At 38.4% G+C, this 24,423-nt stretch overlaps 1 protein-coding gene and 1 pseudogene across 7 annotated transcripts in view; one reads left to right on the top strand and one right to left on the bottom strand.

The window, feature by feature from the left end:
• The window catches only part of LOC132225175 (P2R1A-PPP2R2A-interacting phosphatase regulator 1-like), a 68,092-nt gene that overhangs the window by 572 nt on the left and 43,097 nt on the right, over positions 1-24,423 (top strand). For 6 of the 7 annotated variants that reach the window (XR_009450811.1, XR_009450807.1, XR_009450806.1 and 3 more), the window contains exon 2: positions 5,941-6,019. The exons of the other annotated variant lie outside the window; for it this stretch is intronic. Coding sequence is in view for 1 of the 6 variants with exons in the window: in XM_059680461.1 (XP_059536444.1) it covers positions 6,002-6,019 (18 nt within the window). In the remaining 5 variants the exon portion in view is untranslated. The remainder of the gene's footprint in view (positions 1-5,940; positions 6,020-24,423) is intronic. 7 annotated transcript variants of the gene reach the window in all.
• LOC132224541 (annexin A2-like) lies at positions 9,075-10,016 on the bottom strand (annotated as a pseudogene).

Below are 24,423 nucleotides of genomic sequence, written 5' to 3'. Positions count from 1 at the left end.
AGCTGGAAAAAGTGACTTCTAAAAATATTCCCATCCCTTTATTCATCAAGGTTCTGCAGGTATCTCTGTTGGTCTTGGCGTCCAACAATCGCACCCTCAGCCTAGAAGGGAGTGGAAGGGGCTGGCCAGAGGGAAAGCTCCCACCCACCAGGAGGTTGATTTGAACTTGAATCTCCTCTTCTAAAAGAACCCAATAGCAGCAACCAATTGATGTGGAGATTGACTTTTTCTAACTTCACCTCATCTCTTATCCATTCCTCTGAAGAAACTGAACACTCCCCTCCATATTTTCTATGATGACTAATTTTTGTCATTCTCTCAGCTGCTTTGTCACCTCTGACCTTCACCTCCAGCAAATGGAAATGATTGGCAAGCAAATAAGCTTGGGCCTTTTATATATATAGTTTTTATTGGCACCAAAAATTTAAGTACCACAGAAAGTTTATCTAAATTTTGCATTTTGTATTCTCAGTGGCTAATATTGCCCCCAACTTGCTTCTTGGGTGTGTGTGTGGGGAAAAAAACACAAAACTCCTTTTACATGTAAAGCAAATTATATATATATATATATATGGAAATTTCATGGGGATTTTCAAGGGAGTGCAGTTGGAGAACTTTATATAGCAGGGGTCCTCAAACTTTTTATACAGGGGGCCAGTTTACTGTCCCTCAGGCCGTTGGAGGGCCGGACTATAGTTTAAAAAAAAAAAACTATGAACAAATTCCTATGCACACTGCACATATCTTATTTTGAAGTAAAATAACAAAATGAGAACAAATACAATATTTGTATTTGCATGTGGCCCGCGGGCCGTAGTTTGAGGACCCCTGATATAAAGGCTTCTTAGAGGGCTGATACTGAAACAAATATGATTTAGAAACACTGCTCTAACTGATAGTTAACTGTATTTTCTGCACATATCCAAAGGTCTAGCATGAGTCACGCTTATTTTTTCTTAAAATAGAATTTTAAAGTGAAATCTCGCATTTCACATCCCAATATCATAAAGTTTTCTCAATATTGTAAAAATGTCAAAAATGTGTTTACTGCATACTTTCCTCCTCACCTTTTGCTGGCATTAAACTAATCCGTAGTTGTAAATAGAAACTATTAGAAGTAAACTCAAAGACCAGATCTACCTTCCTTGTTTAACCTATAAGGAAACTGAAGCCCATAAATCTCCAAAATGACAACGCAGTAGAGCCAGTACTAAGAACCTGTGTCTCCTGACTCCTAAGTTACTGCTTTGTCCACTACTAATCAACATCTAAGCTGATTAACTCTAAACAAATGCAGCTTTCTGGTCATTTGAGGAAAGGGAGAATATAGTGTTCTAAAATGAAAAGCAAACTAAGACTAAACAGAAAATAACACATTACCATTTTAATAGGCAGATAGAAAAGTAAAGGATGCGGGGAGCAATTCTGCATGTTGTGTTGTGTGGATAAATTAGTATGAACCCACTCTGCTAATAGAAGAAAGCACTTAGGGAGAACGTTGGTTTTCCTGGAAGCCTTATGAAATGAAAAAAAAAAACAAGTTGCATATTGATGATAGAGGATATATACTTGAAGGAACCATGTGGATCCTGTTTAATATATTAAGTGCTGGAGCAGGGCAAGGTGGCAGGACCCTTCCCCAACCCCCAAAGCCCTGGAAACAAAGAGAGTGATTTTAGTTATCCCTTCATACTTTGCTTTGTTCTGAAAGGGATTTGAATTTTTATTTTATTTTATCATGAGAGTATAGTTACAGTGTCAAATTCTATAGCTTAAGATCCTGATGCATGAAGAGAAATTTGTATAGAAGGGTTGTATAGAAGTGTTGTGCATCTTTATCTAGAAGGAGTTAAAGAAACCTCAAAGTGGACTAAGCCCAAAGCCTCTTGTTTATGAAAAAGAAGTAACAGGAATGGAATATGACATGCCTGAGGTCAGGAGACTTGTCCAAATGATCTATGGGCATGTTTTGTGCTGTTTGGGCAAGTTTAGGGTGTGATCAGAGAGGTTACACTGAAGGAAGAGAAAGTTAGAGTAGAATTACTTTAAACCTTAGTTGAATTCATTTTCACCTCAGTTCTTTTCAGTTGCACAGGTACACTGCTCACTTTTCTCACATTCTCTTAGTTGGGACTCTAATACTTATTGCCTTGCCTCTTTCACAGGTTGCTAAATATTGTTGAACTTCTTTCAAGTAATTTTCCACTTTTGCTTGATACTTCCTGTACATAAAGACTCAGTCTCTCTTGCACCAGCATTTGCAGAATTTGTTCCTTAAATGTTAATTCTTTAATGCATGTGTTATTGTGTTTAAGAAGTCCCTGCACTCTTTTGAGTACATCTTGTATTAATATAAATACCAATGTCTACAATTTTGAATCTCTTGGTTCTTTATACTCTTTAGCCCTCTAGTTGGCTTAGTTCACTACTGGTGTCAATAACTGTATTTAAAAGGAGTTTTTTTTTCTTCTACTTCTCTAGCTTTTATTAGAATTAGAAATTAAGTTCTTGGATTTCTGACAGTGCCTTAACACTTTAATTACCTTTAGCCAAACCTCTGAATTTAAATTGTCACTGCATCAATTCTATCTGAAAGTCAAACTATTGCCCTTGGGCCAAATCCAGCCTGCCACTTGGTTTTGTAAATTAGAACATATTCATGCCAATATGTTTACTAGTTCGTGGCCACTTTCCCACTGCAATAGCAGAGTTGAGTAGTTGCAACAGAGATTGTATAGTTCACAAAGCCCAAAGTTTTTACTATCTTGCTCTTTGTAGGAAAAGTTTGCCAACCATCTGGTTTAGTAAATCTTACAAACCTGAAAGAAGAATAGTGGCCATGAGGAATGACTGGGGACTATAACTGACATATATTGTAGTTTAGACAGAGCTGCTTACTGATGGTTTGATGTGGAGCATTAAACATCTATCTAGTTATATTACCTTCACTTTTCCCAAATTGTAAGTAGTGTAGCACTTAACTCAGTTGTAAATATCACCTAGGATTTTACAAATTTCATGTTGAGTGACTTGTACCAATTGAGTAAATGCTGCCTTGATTTATTTCAGTTATAGTTTTATAAAATAAAATTAGCAGACAGAAATTTAGGGGAGAATATAATTGCCAGCCATAAGAATTACCTCCACACTGACACAAAAGATAGTTGAAATATGTAACCCTTAGTGTCCCCCAACATCCTTATAAGTGACTGCTGGAATATATTCCTGTTTTTATAGGGAACATGATTAGGAAAAGAAGAAAAAATTAAACATATATATCCTCATAAGATATTAGCTTACTGCCTGTTATATGCAAGTTACTATGTTGAAAAAATATATCTCAAGGCTCAATAGGCTTTTAATTTAATAGGAAAAATAAATACACAAAGGACTTAAATGTATTAGAGTTAGACCTGTGCTTAGGGAGGGAAAGAAAGTGCCAGAGAAATTTAAAGAAGAGAATGAGAAATTGGTGGAATTGGTGAGGGAAAAGGAAAAGGGTCTTGGAGAAGTAGCATTTTAGATTAATCCTAATGGATTGATAAGATGCAGACTGGAAGAGAGGGGGCTGGACAACTGTGTCAACATTCCTATATGGGAACAGGCTTTGTGGCAGAAAAGTGTAGTTGTATTCCAGATCACTGGCCAACTCTGCCTGCATCACTGTCTCGCAAATGTTCATCTGCTGATTATTGCTGATCCTAGGTGATGTTTTCACCAATTCATGTTTTTTTTTAAATAATAAGTATAGCATAATTAAATATGTTGTTATGCAGTTTCCAATTGTCCTCTCCTGGGGCAGGATTATATTTTACTCAGAGATTGCTAGTGCTAGCGTGTTTTGTTTTGTTTTTAACTACCAAGTGTCCTTTTATAAATGAAACAATGATGCTGGTAGCTGGTGAGGTTGTTTTGTTGTTTGTTTGTTTTTTAATAACCTTACTTGGCAGAAGAAAATGATAGCTACTGTGTGATTTTGTTATGAAATTGTACTAGTCCACGAAATCCCAAAGTCTCAAGCTAAATTATGGAGGCTTTGACTGTTATAGTAAAAAAGTAACTGAATTTGGCAGGTGATGCAGAGAAACTCTGAAAGTTGTGAGCAGGAGAGCAAGCTGTTCTTTAGGAAGGTGATCTGGTAGTCTGTTATAGCGATGGCAGTGGGGAAAGAGCAGAGGTGAGGTGACCAACTATATTATTGCAGAGTCTGTAGAAAAGTAAAATGGCTTTAAATTGGTTTGAGGCAGGATACTGAAAAGAGTAAGATGTATATAAGTGAGGTCATAGACATGAAACCTAAAAGACCTGGCACATGATTGGCTTTAAAGGACCAAAAAGAAAAAGAAAAAAGAAAAGAAAGGACCAAAAAGAAAATTAAAAAAGATGATTTCTTTTTTGTTATAGATGATTTCTTATGATCATTAGGGTGAATGAGAGGTACACACAAACCTTCTGTACTCTTTTTGCAACTTCTTGTGAGTTTTAAAGTGTTTGAAAATTAAAAGTTATAACAAAAAGAAGACAGAAAAAGGAAAAGATGACGTTTTCAGTGTCCAAAATATGCAGCAGGGTGGGCCTGTCAAAGCTGAGGACACAAGCACCATCTTCAGTGGGCTTCAGTCCATTGTTGCAATGTGAGAATGTGGCCCATGAGCAATACATTCAAGGGGCAGACTCAGTGAGCATCAAAGCCCCACTGAAGCGTTTCCTGCTCTGTAGGATGGACTGCACAGCAGCTCCCCTACTGTAGTCATAGCCAGTCCTTGCAGCTGATCAGCCTGGGGATAAGTCCCTCCCAGTGATGCCAACAGTAGTCAAGACTCAACTATAACAGGACAATGCACACAGCTCACTCAGTGGCACATATGGAGCACACAGCTCGGGTAACTGGGGAGGCTGTATCACTGGACCCCACAGGACAAGGCCACTCTACCAAGTCCAGGAGATGTAGCATAAAAACAAACATAGGGAAGCAGCCAAAACGGGGAAGTAAAGAAACAGATTCAAAGACACAGAGGACATTTTTACACTTGCCAGAGGGGAGGGAGGTTGGGGGGGGGGGTCCTGGGTGAAAAAGGAAGGGATTTAGACATACAAATTGGTAGTTACAGAATAGTCATGGATGCGCATATAAAGTACAGCATGGGGAAGATAGTCAATCATACTCTAATAACTATGTATAGTGTCAGATGGGTATGAAATTTATTGGGATGATCACTTATTGAGTTGTATAATGTCTAATCACTGGGTGTACACCTGAAATTAATATAATAACGTATGTCAACTGTAATTGAAAAATAAAAAACAATTAAAATTTTAAAGAAAATATCTTGCTCTTTCCTGTCCTCTGTTTTTCCACCTCCTGCCTTGAACAGAGCTGTGTACATCTTCACTAATGTAGTAGAGTTTATTGACTTGCACATACAAGATAGGAATTGCTTTCAAATCCATAAGGATTAGGTTGAAAGAAAGAGAAAAAAAGAAAGAATTCTCAGTTCTATGGACCCCTGCTATTGGTTATATCTCCTATTCCTGTGACAGTTTGGGAGCTGAGAGGTACTTGATACTGGCTGGCACATTGTAGCTCCAATTATAAATTTAAATCATGTTGAAACAGAAAATTATGTATTTCCAAGGCCACAATAAATTATATTTATTCTTGGTAGCATGACTAAAGGTAAAGTGGAGTGCTTGAGAATTCCTTACCTTACATGGACACTTGTTTAGGCTCAGCCAACTAAGGCTTTGTGTATGTGTGTGTGCATGTTCATGTGTGTTTTAATTTCTACATCTGCACAGCATCTCCAAAAAGAATCCATTTAGATTAATGGCATTGCTGTTTGAGTATTGAAATCTTATTTTTTTTCTTTTGAAATCTTATTTCTTTAAAAAAAATTTATAACAGATTTTAAATGACAAATGATCTCTTTTTCTTCTTAGTGATAATTCACTGGCGTTCCAACCTGACAGAATAAGAACTAGAAGAAACAGTACAACATTTATGACACAACACTGTCTGGTAAGAAAATGCTTATAGCATCCTCACTGGCCAAGATTGTGCTCTTGGCCTTAACTAGTGGTTCTCAAACTTGAGTGTGCACCTGGAAAGCTTGTTAAAACAGACTACTGAAGATAAATTTAACTGATACTCAGAGTCTATTACTCTATAAGAATTCCTCAATCCAATAGAAATGTAAAACAAACAAACAAACAAAAATACAGACTCCTGGCACTCAAACCCAGGGTTTCAGATACAGAAAGTCTGGAGTGCGGTCTGAGAATTTGCATTTCTGACAAGTTCCCACTTTGAGAAACACTGTATCTCAAAACCAGAAACATTACAGAAGGGCACATAAACATGTTGACTACAATCACACTTGTTTTGCTGAAACTGCAGCAGAATTAAGGGTTGTCTTTTTAAAAATAAGTTTTATTGATTTTTTTCAAAGAGAGAGGAAGGGAGAGAGAGATAGAAACATCAATGATGAGAGAGAATCATTGATCAGCTGCTTCCTGCATGCCCCCTACTGGGGATCGAGCCCACAACCCTGGCTTGTGCCCTTGACCGGAATCAAACCTGGGACCCTTCAATCCACAGGCCAATGCCCTATCCACTGAGCCAACCCTCTAGGGTGACAATAAATTGTTCATAGACTTCTCATATGATTTTTAACATGATGGAATCTATAGAGCGTATTTCAGTGAAATGTTATAGCTTGGAACTCATTTTTAAATATTACCTCCTAATCTTAGAACTGGACGTTTTCCTCTATGTCGAATGATATTCAATATTACTCCACTGTCAACATAAGAAACATCCAAATCTGTAGAGAATTTTATGAGTTTATTTGAGCCAAACTGATAACATGCTGGGAAGCAAGATCTCAATGCTCGGGCAAATGACAGTTTTCTGGTTCTTTTTATATATTTAGAATTAAAGGAGGGAAATAAAGAAGATTAAGCAAGATTTTGTGCTCCCTCGAGAGTGGTTATACCTCTGAGGGGTCTGGAAAAGAGGATTATGTGTACTTCTGGCATTTCATAGGAATTTTAACCCAGGTGCACAAGAACAGTGGAGAGGTCTTGCTTACCGCAAAGATAAACCTTTTATAGGCCTGGAGTATGATTACTCACCCCTGACCTTCCCAGTTAGGAATTTATGATTACATACATTAAGCTGTGAGATTACCTTCAGTTACTGATTTTGTCAGATTTATTAGAGTCCCTTTTTTGTTTGAACTGCAAATGCACTAATGTTATATTGGGTGGTAAGGGGGAATAGAATTGTTCATTAAACAAATCCCCTTCTATCCACTCATTTACTCATGTTATTGTAATATAGCTAAAGGACCATAATGTCTGTATATAGAGTATATGTATATATTTAAGATCAGGTTAGTATGTCTTTTTAATTAAATTATAAACCTTAGTGTTTCAATTCTATATTGTGAATTTTCTGGGCATTTGGATGATGATGATATGAGCATCAGTAGCGTGAGTTAAATGTATTAAAATTCTGTTTATTCAAAGGTATGTGTGCATTTGAGGTTTTTTTTTTAATTTTTATTTATTTGTTGTTGTTAACCCTCACCCGAGGATATTTCCCACTGATTTCTAGGGAGAGTGGGAGAGAGAGGGAAAGACAGAAAGAAACATCGATGTGAGAGAAACACATCGATTGGTTGCCTCCTGCAGGAGCCCTGATGAGGGCCCAGGCCGGGAAAAAGCCTGCAACCAAGGCATGTGCCTTTGGCTGGAATCTAACCCAGGACCCTTTGGTTCGCAGGCTGATGCTCTATCCACTGAGCCAAATCAGGTAGGGAACATTTGAAGGGTTGTTTTTTGTTTTTCAGTTTTTTGTTGTTTTTTTTGTTTGTTTGTTTGTTTTGTTTTGTTTTTAAAGGAAAACCTAAGTTTTTTAGATTTGGTGCATGTACAACTTCTCAGTGATCAGTGCTAATAAAGGAGAGCACTGGGGGAGAATATCCCAAACTGGATAAATCAAAATAGTTTCTACTTGCTTTGGAAAGTAGATTATCTTTACAGTATGCTTTAAGAATGGGAATACAAATATTTTTAAATTAGCAATAATATCTAATATTGGAGAGATACAAGGAAATCCATATTCTCACACACTGCTGCAAAGTAAATTTGAATAAGCTTTCTGGAGGACAGTTTGGCAATGTGTATCAACAGCCTTGTGAGCCAGAAACTTCAACTCTATAAATTGATCCTGAAGAACTCATTAAGGGTGTATGCAAAGATTCAGCTATAAGGTTGTCATAGCATTATTTATAAGAGCAAGCAAAAAAATGTAGCAACAGTATTAATGTCCAACAGCAGGGAATATGTTAAATGACTAGCCTTCATTATCTGAAGCTGAATCCCAATTGTAGCAATTACTAGCTATACAACCTTGGACAAGTTGCTTAATTTCTCTGGCCCTCAATTTTCTAATCTTTAAAATGGAAACAATGTCTACGTTGTGAGGTTGTTCTGAGAAATGAGTGAGATAAGATATGGCTGGTACATAATGAGTGCTTCTTCTTATTACAGAACATCCATAAAGTATAATATTCAGCCTTTAAAAACGCTGGAGTCATTGAATTTTAACCTGGAAAGATATTTGTAATGTATTAAGTTATTTTTGTTTCCTTTCTAAAGTAAAAATCCAGTTTATTCACCTGCTTACCACATAGCACACAAGAGACAATGTGTTTCACATCATAGATTTCACTTCCAACTTCTTTGTTCATTTTTTTTTCTGGCTAAAAAGAGAGAGTAGCCAAGAAAGCCAGGCAATGCCTACCTAACTAAAATAAGTTTGGGGGAGTGATGCTAATATCATCCTCACAGGAATGGGCACATGGGGGCCATTAGTTGCAAGCTGATTTTCTAGAACTGTTAGTTGAGAGCATAGGAACACCACTTCTGGATGCTCATGCTATCTCAGGTTTCAGTCAGCCCCACCACACAGGTACAGCAGAGCTCTCTGGTAATTGCCTTTATTGTCTTCCTGGACGGAGTCAGCAAAACACACTTGTTCTGAATACACTGGGCCAGGTCTCCTTTGACTAAGAGCTGTAGCTCTTGTACCTTTCAAGTAATATCTGGAGGCAACATGCCCTCTGTTCGGTCATGATGCTGATCCACTTGGAGAATCAGCTCCTTTCCTCTTTGCTTCAGCATCATAGAGATCCCAGGCATCTTGGGTCAATCAGTTCATAATCAATGATAGAGCCACCCTCTCTGCTCTTCTACCCTTTGCAAGGGCAACCATCAGCTTGCAGAAGTCACCAGATGTGTCAAAAACAATATCCTTCTTTTTTTTTTAACAATATCCTTCTTCAGATAATTCTTCAGATCTATTCCTTGTAGACTTAATTTCTAACAGCTCCTGGTTGGTCCTTGAGCAGATTATCTCAATGGAGAGTCCTCGTCAGTCACCAGACCCTTCATGGAGGAAGAAGGCTTTCAGCTCGGAAGCCTCATACTGAGCAGATATTTTCAGTAGGCCCCTGAATCATCATCTGTATCTGAATCCCAGTTGGCCAGACAAGGCTGACTACATTACTGATCCTTCTTTGGTAGACAAAGGCAATATCCTGTTTCTGTTCATTGTTACAGCTGGTCATGTGTTGACGATGGTGACCTCATTCACCTTTAGTCGTGATGGCTGCTTCAATGTTCAAAGTATTCTGCTCAGTATAAAAGTTGGTGTATGCTTTGACTGACTTGTATGCACTTAGGGGTGTAGAGTGGTCATTCTCCAAGCTGAGCTTGCACAAAATTTCATGAATAGTGGATATTTTTATAGAAGCTGGCCCAAGAGCTGAGAGCTGCAAACATCCCCAGATGCAGAGCCAAAATGTATTATTATTTAAAAAAATTGAAAAATAGTATGTGCAGTAGGACCCAGGTCTGGGAAAATAAACACTGAGATATTTACTATAGTCATCCCTGGATGGTGGGTGATGCTGTTTTTCCCCCCATGAATTATGTTTTATACTGAGCATGTATTGCTTTATAATGAGAAAAAAAGTGAACAGATTTCTGTTGCAAAATAAAAGAGTGGGGTAAATAGGTGAAGCACAGTGGATTTTTAGGACAGTGAAACAACCTGATATAATACTGTGTGATGGATATATGTTATTTTGAGTTTGTCCGAACCCATAGAGTGTACAACAAGAGTGAACCCTAATGTAAACTATGGATTTTGGGTGATAATGATGTACCAGTTTTAATGTAGGTTTATCTATTACAACAATTTACCACAATTGTTTGGTTTTTGATAGTAGGGGAGTCTATGCCTATGTAAGTGTAAGGGAAATCTCTGTTCCTTCCACTCAGTTTTGTAGTGAACCTACAACTGCTCTAAAAATTAAGTTTATTAAAAACTAATTAGAATAAAATATCAGATGGGAAAAAGAATGAAGAATGCTGGGTAATAGGGAATAGATAACCCTAGTTTTATAAGTATCACATATAATCCAAGTTGTTGTTTATAGATCATTAAACATTCAATTCTATAAGTGTTTCATGATGGTGGTAGTGGTAGTGATAATTAGCATTTATTGAGTACATACTATGTGCCAGGTATTGTATTAAGCATACTATGTGTATTATTGTCATCACATTTAATATAAACAGAGGCTTGAAAGAACTCTTATAGTTTTAATAACACTACTTCATATAGCAACAAATTATATAGAAAACATATCCCTTTTTAGTACTCTTTTAAATTTTTTTATTAAAGTATAGTTGACATACAATATCATGTTATAGTTTAAGTACGCAACATAGTGATTTGACATTTATATACCTTACCGGTATAATGTGATCACCACAATAAGTCTAGTAACTATCTGTCACCGTGCAATGTTATTGTAATACTAGAGGCCCGGTGCATGAAATTCATGCATGTGTGTGGGGGGGGTCCCCTCAGCCCAGCCTGCACCCTCTCCAATCCTGGACCCCTCAGGGAATGTCCCACTGCCAGTTTAGGCCTAAACTGGCAGTCAGACATCCCTCTCATAATCCGGGACCACTGGCTCCTAACTGCTCACCTGCCTGCCTGCTTGATTTCCCCTAACTGCCCTGACTGCCAGCCTGGTTGCTCCCGACTGCCCTTCCCCCCTCCATCAGCCTAGTCGCTCCTCACTGCCCCCCTCTGCCAGCCTGGTCACTCCTCAGTGCCCCCCCACCGGCCTGATCACCCCCAACTGCCCCCCCCCCCCCCGCCAGCCTGGTTGCCCCACACAGCCTGCTGCTCAGTCATTTGGTCACCCCTCACTAACCCCCCTGCTGGCCTGGTTGCCCCATGCAGCCTGTTTGGTCGTCCATTTGGTTGTTTCGGTTGCGATGGTCATTTAGGCATTTATATAGATAGATTATTGACTGCATTTCCTGTGCTGTACACTACACCCTGGTAGCTTATTTATTTTATAACTAGAAGTGTGTGCCTCTTATTCCCCTTTACAATTTTCACCCTTTTGTGTCAGTTTTATCAAGAAAAACTTCCTGACTTTTGTGAGAGGGTTCACCTAGTTGCATTATTGACTTGCATTAGGAATTTTCTTGAAATACCAACTTTGGAACACAATTAATACAGGCCAGCCTGAGTTTCTAGCCAGTAAGCGGTCCATAGCTTCTTCTTTATACTCATTTCTGGATAGAAACTGAACCAGGCTCAGAGATGATGAATATCTGAGTATGACTACTCCAAAGTTAGATAGATGGTGCTGTTAGGTATAATCTGCTCTTCTGTAGATACCAAAGTAGATAATTTTTCTACTCAAAAAGTTCAAACTTTTTGAGAAGGGAATTCAAGGCTTTCCATCATCTTCACCCTCTTGGCCTCAGAGTCTTCTATCTTTCCACAAATGCTGGCATGCCAATCAAACAAGACTAGCAACCTTTCCTAAAATATTTCAAGCACTCATATTGCTTATGCTGTCCTACAAGGTTCAATTCAAATTTCACCTTATGCCTTTCTTATCTGTCTCCCACCTCCCACCCCCTACACCTATACACTTAATTTTGTTTTTTATACCTACCACACTTTGCCTCCATCTCACACTCATTTACTTGTCTCTTACATAGTATTTGCTATGATGTCTGGATTGTTAGGTCTCTAAGAGTAATGACTATGGCTTAGTTGATTTTTTTAAAAAATCTTTCCTTTCCCTCTGAGCAGAAAAACAGGTCCTTACATATAAAAAAGGCTCAAAAATATTGAATACTTAAGAGTTAGATCCTAGCTGGTTTGGCTTAGTGGATAGAGTGTCAGCCTGCAGACTGAAGAGTCCTGGGTTCGATTTTGATCAAGGGCACATGCCCCGGTTGCAGGCTCGATCCCCAGTAGGGGGTGTACAGGAGGCAGCCGATCAATTACTTTTTTTAAAAAATTGTTAAAAATTATATTTATTAATGTTTCAGTAACATGAGTTGGTATGATAAAATAGCAAATGAAAAAAAAAATAGCAAACGAAATAAGTAGACTACAAAGCGATCAAAACCACGTAAAAAATGCAGGCAGGAAAAGCCTAGAAGGAAATACATGACAATTCACTATGGGTGGGTGAATACTAGTGATTTTTCCATTCTTTCTACTTTTCTGTATTATCTATATTTTTATAATGTACCTGTATTTTAAAAAATTCTTTATTGTTTAAAGTATTACATGAGTCTCTTTTTCCCCCCATTGACCTCTCCCCTACCACCCCCTCCTCCAAGCACAAGCCCTCACCACCCCTTACTGTCTGTGTCCATTGGTTTTGTTCATATGCATGCATACATTTCCTTCAGTTGATCTCTTACCCCCTCACCCCCCCTCACCTTCCTCAATTACTTTCATCATTGGTGTTTCTATCTCTCTCTCCCTCTCCCTTCCTCTTTGAAATCAATAAAAATATATTTTTTTAAAATGGTGAAAATGGCAAATTAAAAAAAAAGTTAACCCTATTTTTTCTGGTAGTGAATTATTATAATGAAGTAATTCTCTAATTGTGAAATATAATTTGTATGTAGTGAATTTTTAGTTATCCACATATCAATTTTCTATTGTTACTATTACATCCTTGGCTGTTTCCTCTACCTTCTATCAAATTATTAGAAAAAACAGACTGATTCTTTTTTAAGTTTTATTGGAAGCTTACATTTCTTTCTTTTTTCTTTTTTTTAAAATCTTTATTATTTAAATTAACATGTCTCCTTTTTCCCCCATTGACCTCTCCCCAGCCATCCCCAGCCCCCAACACTTGCTCTCACCTCCCCCCCCCCCCAGTGTCTGTGTCCATTGGTTATGCTTATATGCATGCATACAAGTCCTTTGGTTGATCGCTTAACCCTCCCCTCCGCCCTCCCCTCTGAAGTTTGATGGTCTGTTCAATGCTTCTCTGTTTCTGGATCTATTTTTGTTCATCAGTTTATGTAGTTCATTATATTCCACAAATGAATGAGATCATGTGATATTTATCTTTCTCTGACTGGCTTATTTCACTTAGCATAATGCTCTCCAAGTTCATCCATGCTATTGCAAATGGTAAGAGTTCCTTCTTTTTACAGCAGCACAGTATTCCCTTGTGTAGATGTACCACTGTTTTTTAATCCATTCATCTGCTGATGGGTGTGGGGGGCTGTTTCTCTCTTCTCCATGTCCCGCATGGAAAAGGAAACAGTCCATTTGCTGAGTGGAGGAGCTGGGGATTAAGGAATTAAAGAAAGACCAAGACGCAGAAATAGATTTTAAGCTGGGGCCAGGTGGGCGCCATCCTCTCTGATGGAGAGGCGGCAAAAAGGCGGGCTGAGCCACACAGCAGGTTTATTTTAAAGGCCTAGATTTACATATCTAGTTCCGCCCCTGCCTGATTAACATGTCCAGCCTTATTGGGGAAGCTTGTTCCCAGGGCGTGGCTCTGCCTATGCTCTGAGTTTAGCTGACAATAATTATAAGAAAATGCCTAGGTGCCTCCCAGGCAGCCCTCTACATCTCCCCCATTTTTGTTTTTAAGCTACTATAATAAAAGTAAAATTTTAAACATTAATAGTAGGGCTCTAGAATTAAAACAATTGCAAACAATGCAAATGCAAAAACTATACTACATACATGTTATCATTTTCAAAATTTGAACATTAAGAACAAAACTGGCTATTAAATAATAACAAAACAATGCCAATGCAAAACAACAATATGAGAAATCAGAACTATAGACATATTAACATTTTTGCTACTAAATGAAAAAAAAGTCTCTTTTGCTGCTGGTGTATATTTACTCAGAGTCCTTGGACTTGGCTTTGCAAGACTTTGCAGAAGACTGGCAGTTAACAGATGCTAGCATGAGCAGGAACATGGTTGAAGAAGTAGCTTCAACTTCTTGCTTTTCCACAATCTGTTGTGCTTCAGTCGTTAACTTCTTCAGATGACTCCATATTGGCACAACAGTCCCTTGCGTCTTTCAGTTTTCTTCTTCTTCCCTTTTGCTGTCATTTGGGCAGTACTTAGTCCTTTTGAGTGAATGTCTGAGTCCATTGTGGTGACGGATGTAATGCTCTGGCACCCGAATTGGCTGCATTGCTCCTTCTTCCTTGCTCTTGGTCCTGGGCAACCTGCAGCAATGCACAGGTGCTGACTGCTATCATGACAAGGTGTCTTCACCATCTCTATCTTTGAACTGTCTTTCCTGTCTTTGTGGCTGGAGCAATCTGGTCAGTTGGGATCTGTTGTTGCCAGAATCTACATGGTCTCGGAGCTGTTCTTCTGAAAATATACAAATGTATTCTCGACCAAAGGTTAATAAAGAAAACCTTACTTGGGATTTTTTCTTTGAAATGATCTTCTCCTGGCTTTCCCTGACATAATGTGTGTTTTTTTTTCTGGGTGTCTCGCTAACGAAAAAATTTTAATTTAGTTACAGGATTTATTTTCTTACATGGCATTTTTCCACTATATTTTTCCACTGCCCCCCCCCTTTTTTTATTTAATTATTAGGAGGCTTTTCAGAAAACTTACAATGCAGTCTAGATAACTTTAAATTCCAACTTTTTGCATAAAATATGTCTGCTTTAGGTTTATAGCATGTTAAGCAATTTTACCATGAAATGAAAATTTTGGTTAATACTTTTTGAATAATTATTTATTTCAAGTTAGCCAAATTTAATTAATTTGAAAACTTAACTATTTTACTGTCAAATTTAATATTTTAACAATAATCTTAAATTTACACTGTAAATATTAATTGAAAGGATCACTTTACATCCTTGAGGAGGCTTAAGCATTTCTGTTAGGCTAGATTTAAATTTAGGGTCTGTTAAACTAAGCCTTCGTTTTTCTGGGTACCATTGTCAGCTGGACCAAGTCTTTTGTTATTTGGTTCCTGATCTGGGCTGGGCATGGGAAGCAAGAAGCAGCCATGGGGACAGGAGACCTTCCTCAGAAAGGGCGAGTGTTCAAGCCCCTGCACCATTGGGGGGGTGAGGATCTGTGCCCCACCTCTGTTGAACCCCAAGTTTTCTCCTATTGGCCCCCGACTGTGCCTGTCTTAGGTCGCCCCACCCTGTGAGGTCTTACCCGTCTTTGACTACCAGCCATCTCTGGGCCAAGTAGGGTGATGTGAGGTTCAGTTTTGTCTCCTTGGTAGCCTATGTCCCTCTGGCCTCCATGCCCAGAAACTACCTTTGGATCCCCTCGCCTGCTGGCGGGGTCCCGGCATTGATCATAGGGAACCCGGGTTTCTTCTCCAGAGAGGGCCCAACTTATGCCATTGGGCCAGAGACAGATCCATGGTACCAGCTTTTCATGATCTCAGCTTGAACGGAGAGCTCAGATAACAGCTATAGACAATTGGATTGTGAGAAGAGGAAATCCTCTTGGCAAAAAGGTCAAGAGAGGTCAATACAGAATGCTTAAGTGCCTTGCCAGGGGGCCTTCCACACAGGAAGGGAATAAATCCTTTTATGTCCTTAAATATTAAATTGTTGCCAAACATTTGAAGAATTTGTAAGTTTGTTTGGGATAAATGCACAATATATTGTTTTAAAGCATCAAAATTATGAGTAAAACTTGTAGAATAATACCATGTAAGAATATTCTTTGCTCTAGGTCATGACAATTCAATTTTAAATTGGCTGTCTCAAGTTTGGAATGAGGAACATCGTTTGCAAAAAAAGGCTATTTACAGAAACAGAGACAGCATGCCATCCAAACTACAGTTTTGGGTAAACACATTATCTAGAGTCCTTGGGTAACCCAGGTTAAACTTAGGCATGTTATCAAAATTACAGTTTTGGGTCTCGAATCTTTGGGTGACCTGGGTTAAACTTAGGCACTTTATGTAGATTACAATTTTGGGTCTCCAGAACACTGAGTTGACACGTTAACTGGAGCCCTTTGACCTTGGGATAGTTGTGCTGTCCTTCCCAGGTAAAGGAAAAAATGTGCCTTCTAAGACCTATATGAAACTTACAGTTTTTACCTGAGTTAATTTTACCATACTTCACTTTACCGTGTCCCAGGTGGTCTCTGGGCTGTTGGTTGTCTGGTTTGTCTTCTTCCTGCTGGATTACACTTGGAGAACTTCAACTTAAAAAAGAAAAATCTTTCTCTTTTACACCAAGTAACCTATAGGATTACTTCTTGGATGTTGACTGATAGTGCCACAAGGCCATGTATTTCAAGTCAAAGTCATTAAACATTTATGGTGACTGTACTTATTTTCAGATTTGGTATTTTAACAGCAAATCATTAGATTATCCTATAAATATTAGTGGAAGATATTTCAAAATATTAAAATTTCTCCTTTTTATTAAATTTAAAATAATATTTTTAAACAGCGTTCCCTTTTGGCTTATTTGCATATACAGAGGGATCATGGGAAGCCTTCAGTAACTTTTTAGAAGATTTTTACTTTACTAGGATTCAATTGCTTACAAAGATTAGTAAATTTAAGTAAGTATTTTTTTAAAAAAGCAAAGCAAGTAAATTTAGTAAACTTCTGATTCACAAGGGGCAAACGCTGCACCACTTCCAGCCTAATTTAAAATGCAGCAGCAAGTAGCTTTTGTTATTTCAAATTACATCTTAAAATTCCACTGCTGTATTCTAAGAAATATTAAACAAAATAACTTGTTTTGCCCTTTTTCAGAGGCAAAAACTTAAAATATATTTATTAATTTTTATTTGATAAAGCTTTCCATGTGATTTCAAGTATATTAAATTTGGCTAAATTAAAATATCCTTTATGTGTCTGCAACAAGCAGAATCCGAAGTAACCGCTTGAGCTAAAGCTGACCCTAAAATATCCTTTAAAAAGAGAGAATAAACCTTTGAAAACATTTCAGGGCCCGTGAAATTTCTCAAAGTCATTCCTTGGTTATAGTTTTGAAATCCAACTTGAAAAGACCATCAAATTATATATATATGTATATATGATTTAAAAATTATATACTTCTTATAATTATTAAGAGATATCAATTAAATTTAAACTGGTTTTAAAATTTCGGCTGGGATCACAGAAATTGGATCACTGCTATCAGTCCCTTTTAAATACTTTGACATAAGCTACTTAACTTTTGTTTAGGGAGGGAACATATAACCTTTAATTGTCCTTAGTTTAAGGAAAGCCGGATTTTCTAGATTTAAGAGACTAGAAAAATGACTTAGCCTTTTTAAGGAATACGAGCTCTATTGTTGGCCTTTATAAAGCCAACTGCTCAAAACATTGGTCTATCATACCACTGAAATTATATTAAGACCGTGATTGCTAATTTATTAAGTATTAAAAATATTTTCTTAAAAATAGTATTAAATAAATTCGAGAGGCAAGCACACTTTCTGCCCCATCCGCATTTCTGTAGTAAAACTCCGCCTTAAAGCTCCACCCCTGAAATTCCATCCTGCCTCAGTGAGAAGACACTCCTTTGGTGATTGACTAAATCAGAGGGAGGGGCCTTCGCTGTTTCAAGATGGCAGCCCCCAGGGGAGCGGCAGGCCATGCGGCCAACATGGCGGCTGCCAAGTTAGGCAGCTCAAAGTGGCGGCTGTCTACACTGTTCTTTGACAGAGCAAACCAAAACCCCTGAAAGATAGATGACCAACATTATATTCACACAAGCAGAAATCCCATTAGCTGTTTATACCTTTTATAATTATCTTAAAGCATATCAATCAAATTTAAACTGGTTTTTGTATTAAAAATTTTTCAGTTGAGATCATAAAATTAATCCTTTTTTTTTAAAACAGACCAATGAGTAACATTTTTTGAATTCCTAATCGTTTAAGAGAAAACAGGAGAACCAAGATGGCGGCATAGGTTAACGCCGGAGTTTGCTGCTTTGAACAACTACTTCAAAAGTGAAACCAAAAAACGGAAGGGACATCACCCAGAACCACAGGAACGCTGGCTGAGTGGAAGTCCTACAACTAGGAGGAAAGAGAAACGCATACGGACACTCAGAGGAGGCGCAGTGCTGAAGTCAAATTCTGAGGTGCGGAGTGCGCGGAGCGGGCTGGCGGTGGAGGGCGCGGTTGTTGTTTTCAATCAGGAGGGAGTTGCAGACTCTGAGCTCCAGATCCAGGCGAGTCTTTGGGGACCCAGACTCAAACGGGAGAAGCGGGACTGTCTGGCTTCGGTCAGAGCGAGGGCAGCTTTCTCTCCGAGCTTTGCAGCGGGTGCTGGGACTCAGAGAGGCAGAGCCCCTGGGGACAGGACTGAGAGCCGCCATAACTGCTCTCTCCGGCCCACCCTGTTGATCCTGTGCGACCCGCCCCGCCCAAGCCCTGCACAGAGGCATTTGCCAGATAGCCTCAGGCAAAGGCTAGATTAGCACCTCCCTAGTGGACAGAAGTTCTCTCACTGCTGACACAGCTGATTCTCATAGCCACTTGGCCTGGAGGTCAAACCCTCCCTGGAATTAGCTACAACAATCAAGATTTATCTATAAGACTTCGAACAAAGACCACTAGGGGGTGCACCAAGGAAGCATAACAAAATGCGGAGACAAAGAAACAGGACAAAATTGTCAATGGAAGAAATAGAGTTCAGAACCACACTTTTAAGGTCTCTCAAGAACTGTTTAGAAGCTGCCGATAAACTTAATGAGATCTATACGAAAACTAATAAGACCCTCGATCTTATATTGGGGAACCAACTAGAAAGTAAGCACACACGGACTGAAATAACGAATATTATACAGACGCCCGACAGCAGACCAGAGGAGCGCAAGAATCAAGTCAATGATTTGAATTGTGAGGAAGCAAAAAACATCCAACCGGAAAAGCAAAATGAAAAAAGAATCCAAAAATGCGAGGATAGTGTAAGGAGCCTCTGGGACAGCTTCAAGCGTACCAACATCAGAATTATAGGGGTGCCAGAAGATGAGAGAGAGCAAGATATTGAAAACCTATTTGAAGAAATAATGACAGAAAACTTCCCCCACCTGGTGAAAGAAATGGACTTACAGGTCCAAGAAGCGCGGAGAACCCCAAACAAAAGGAATCCAAAGAGGACCACACCAAGACACATCATAATTAAAATGCCAAGAGCAAAAGATAAAGAGAGAATCTTAAAAACAGCAAGAGAAAGTAACTCAGTTACCTACAAGGGAGTACCCATACGACTGTCAGCTGATTTCTCAACAGAAACTTTGCAGGCCAGAAGGGAGTGGCAAGAAATATTCAAAGTGATGAATACCAAGAACCTACAACCAAGATTACTTTATCCAGCAAAGCTATCATTCAGAATTGAAGGTCAGATAAAGAGCTTCACAGATAAGGAAAAGCTAAAGGAGTTCATCACCACCAGACCAGGATTATATGAAATGCTGAAAGGTATCCTTTAAGAAGAGGAAGAGGAAGAAAAAGGTAAAGATACAAATTATGAACAACAAATATGCATCTATCAACAAGTGAATCTAAGAATCAAGTGAATAAATAATCTGGTGATCATTATAGAATCAGGGACATAAAAAGGGAATGGACTGACTATTCTTGGGGGGGAAAGGGGTGTGGGAGATTCGGGAAGAGACTGGACAAAAATCGTGCACCTATGGATGAGGACAGTGGGTGGGGAGTGAGGGCGGAGGGTGGGGCGGGAACTGGGAGGAGGGGAGTTACGGGGGGGGGGAAAAAAGAGGAACAAATGTAATAATCTGAACAATAAAGATTTAATTTAAAAAAAAAAAAAAAAAATAAGAGAAAACACATTTTATTTTTATAAAAACAAGTTATACATTAGATATTTAATTTCTCCTGATTCAAATTTGCACTTTAAACTTTCAGAGCTTACAAGTCAAATATTAGCAGTTCTTTGATTAACTACACTTTTATATTTTTAAGAATAAATTTTAAAATCTAATAATTAACTTTAAACCATGTTTTTTCTGCACAGAGAAACTGAGAAGAAAACTTGTATTAAAAAATGACTACTGGCGGAAAGCTGATTTCAAAGGAGCCACCTTTTGGCTGCTTGACCTTTTCTTGGAAGGTCTCTAGCAAAAGGTGTAGCCATTGAAATGCAAATTAACATTCCTAAAGATGGCTGCTGGCGGGAATTGGATTACCTACACACTAGGGGAAGGGCGTGTCTACCCCTCCTTCCATTAAAAAAAGTATGTAGCTTTAAACTTTTTCAATGGCAAGAAAAGAGACTTTTACATTTAAGGATACATTTCAAATAAAATATAAAGCATTTTCAATTAATAGATTAACTTCTATCATCTAGACTTCATACTAGGCATACACAGATCAACATTTCAGTATTATAAATCTCAATACTTTTATATGATTTGAACTTAAAAGTTTTAAGTTTCCAGCCAATAAGCCTGGCATAACTGCTAAATTTCAAAATGGTCACAATTTTCCTGCTGGGGAAGTCAAGAAATTTCAAAAGAGCTACTTTAGATCGCCTTGGGAAACCAGCCTGTATTTCTTTCTTAGGTTCATCTCCGCCATTTTTAAGGCCAAATCAGTCTCGGGTTTTTATTCTGTACACAGCAAAAGATCAAGTTCAGCTCAAAACTATGCGCACTCGTTTTTAAACTGGCCTTTTCCCTTTACATGTGCACAGAAATCCCAGATGCATTTATGAATTTGTAAAAGCTTTAAGTCATTAGCTGGAAAAAAAGGATAAAGATGGCGAAGATGAGGTAAAGAAGTGGCTTTCTTGGGGAGTGACGTCCATATTGGATGACCACGTGAGCTTCCCCCACCTCCTTGTTTCTTCGGGGAAGATTCAGAAATGGTCTGGCATTTACTCTTTCTATTTTATTTATTTTTCAATTTTTTATTTATTTTTATTTATTTTTTTTTTTTAAGGAAAGAAAAGATTTTTTAAGCTAAAGAATCATAGGCAGTTGCTGAGAAATTCCTTTAATCCTTTTCTACTTGGTTACAAGTAGTTTACACGTGGAGGCAGAGGAGGTGCAGATGGTATTCTTAGAGACTCGCACCCTTCCACTCCAGGCTGTAAGGCCGTGGCTGCACCCCACTTAGACATTCTTAAACTCTCCTGTGCTGAATCAAGGCCATCACCGATTAAAATAGGAATTTTCTCTGGACATTTTGCTGAGTATTGGTCACACAACTGCTTTCTAACCTTTTCCCAGGTTTCATCAACAAAGCTTAAGAAAGAAATCGAGAATTTGACTACAATTAACAGAGCATAGTTTAAAGCATTTTTTTGAGGATTACCCACGTTTTACACCTAGCTATTTCATATCAATTCACAACAATACACTCCCCTTACCTTATTCCTTTAAATCTGTGTGCACACGCTTCTGGGAGTGACCCCCTCGCTTTCTTCTCTTGCCTCCGTACTCAGCCCCTGTTCGGGGGCGCCAAATGTGGGGGGCTGTTTCTCTCTTCTCCATGTCCCGCATGGAAAAGGAAACAGTCCATTTGCTGAGTGGAGGAGCTGGGGATTAAGGAATTAAAGAAAGACCAAGACGCAGAAATAGATTTTAAGCTGGGGCCAGGTGGGCGCCATCCTCTCTGATGGAGAGGCGGCAAAAAGGCGGGCTGAGCCACACAGCAGGTTTATTTTAAAGGCCTAGATTTACATATCTAGTTCCGCCCCTGCCTGATTAACATGTCCAGCCTTATTGGGGAAGCTTGTTCCCAGGGCGTGGCTCTGCCTATGCTCTGAGTTTAGCTGACAATAATTATAAGAAAATGCCTAGGTGCCTCCCAGGCAGCCCTCTACAGATGGGCACTTAGGCTGTTTCCAAATCTTAGCTATGGTAAGTTGTGCTGCTATGAACATAGGGGTGCATATGTCCTTTCTGATTGGTGTTTCTGTTTTCTTGGGATATAGTCCTAGAAGTGGGATTACTGGGTCAAATGGCAGTTCCATTTTGAATTTTTTGAGGAAACTCATACTGTTTTCCACAGTGGCTGCACCAGTCTGCATTCCCACCACCAGGGCAAGAGGGTTCTTTTTTCTCCACATCCTTGCCAGCATTTGTCATTTGTAGATTTGCTGATGATAGCCATTCTGACAGGTGTGAGATGGTACCTCATTGTCATTTTGATTTGCATCTCTCAGATGATTAGTGACTTTGAGCATGTTTTCATATGTCTCTTGGCCTTCTGTATGTGCTCTTTTGAAAAGTGTCTATTTAGGTCCTTGGCCCATTTTTTGATTGGATTGTTTAATCTTCCTTTTGTTAAGTTGTATGAGTTCCCTGCAAATTTTGGAGATTAAAACCTTATTGGAGATAGCATTGGCAAATATGTTCTACACAATGGAATACTATGCTGCTGTAAAAAAGAAGGAATTCTTACCATTTGCAACAGCATGGATGGAACTGGAGAGTATTATGCTAAGTGAAATAAGCCAGTCAATGAAAGAAAAGTACCACATGATATTACTCATTTATGAATAATTAAGACCATTATAAACTGATGAACAAAAATAGATACAGAGGCAGAGCAACATCAAACAGATTGTCAAACTACAGTGGGAAGGCCGGGAAGGGTTGCAGGGGGCGGGTAAGAGATCAGCCAAAGGACTTGTATGTATGCATATAAGCATAACCAATGGACACAAGGCACTGGGGGGTAGGGGAGGCCAGGGGAAGGTCAAGGGGAGAAAAAAAAGGAAACATATGTAATTAAGCAATAAAACAAAATTTAAAAAAATATGTTCTCCCATGCAGAGGGCTTTCTTGTTGTTTTGTTGATGGTTTCTTTTGCTGTGCAGAAGCTTTTTATTTTGAAGTAGTCTTTTTTGTTTATTTTCTCCTTAGTTTCCATTGCCTTAGGAGCTGTATCAGTAAAGATATTGCTATGACATATGTCTGATATTTTGCTGCCTATGGATACTTCTAAGATTTTTATGGTTTCCCATCTTACATTTAAGTCCTTTATCCATTTTGAGTTTATTTTTGTGTATGGTGTAAGTTGGTAATCTAGTTTCATTTTTTAGCATGCATCTGTCCAATTTTCTCAACACCGTTTATGGAAGAGACTGTCTTGACTCCATTGTATGTTCTTGCCTCCTTTGTCAAATATTAATTGAGCATAATGGTTTGAGTCAATTTCTGGTTTTCTGTTCTGATCCATTGGTGTATAAGTCTGTTCTTGTGCCAGTACCAGGCAGTTTTGAGAATAGTGGCTTTGTAATATAGCTTGATATCTGGTATTGTGATCCCTCCAACTTTGTTCTTTTTTTTTTTCAGGATTGCTGCAGCTATTCGGGGTTTTATTTCATTCCAGATGAATTTTTGGAGAGTTTGTTCTAAGTCTGTGAAATATAATGATGGTATTTTAATGGGATTGCATTGAATCTATAGATTGCTTTGGGTAGTATGGACATTTTAATGATGTTGATTCTACCAATCCATGAACATGGTATATTCTTCCATTTGTTTATATCTTTCTCTATCTCTTTTTTCAACATCCTGTAGTTTTCCAAGTACTGATCTTTTACCTCCTTAGTTAAGTTTATTCCTAGATGTCTTATTTTTTTGGTGTAATGGTAAATGGGATTGTTTTCTCAGTTTCTCTTTCTGTGAGTTCATTATTGGTGTATAAAAAAGCCATAGATTTCTGGGTGTTTATTTTGTATCCTGCTACATTGCCGAATTCATTTATTAAGTCTAGTAGTTTTTTGATGGAGTCTTTGGGATTGTCTATGTACAGTATCATGTCATCTGCAAATATGACAGTTTTACTTCTTCTTTTCCAATTTGGGTAGCCTTTTATATCTTCTTCTTTCTAATCACTATGGCTAGCACTTCCAGTACTATGTTGAACAGGAGTGGTGAAAGTGGGTATTCCTGTCTTGTTCCTGTTCTTAGGGAAAATGGTTTTAGTTTTTGCCTATTGAGTATGATGTTGGCTGTAGGTTTGTCATAAATGGCCTTTATCATGTTGTGATATGCTCCCTCTATTCCCACTTCGCTGAGAGTTTTTATCAAAAATGGATG

Source organism: Myotis daubentonii, chromosome X (assembly GCF_963259705.1).
Source record: "Myotis daubentonii chromosome X, mMyoDau2.1, whole genome shotgun sequence".
Lineage (NCBI taxonomy): Eukaryota > Metazoa > Chordata > Mammalia > Chiroptera > Vespertilionidae > Myotis > Myotis daubentonii.
The sequence above is the reverse complement of the archived record's forward strand: the minus strand, read 5'-3'. Positions and strand labels throughout refer to the sequence as shown.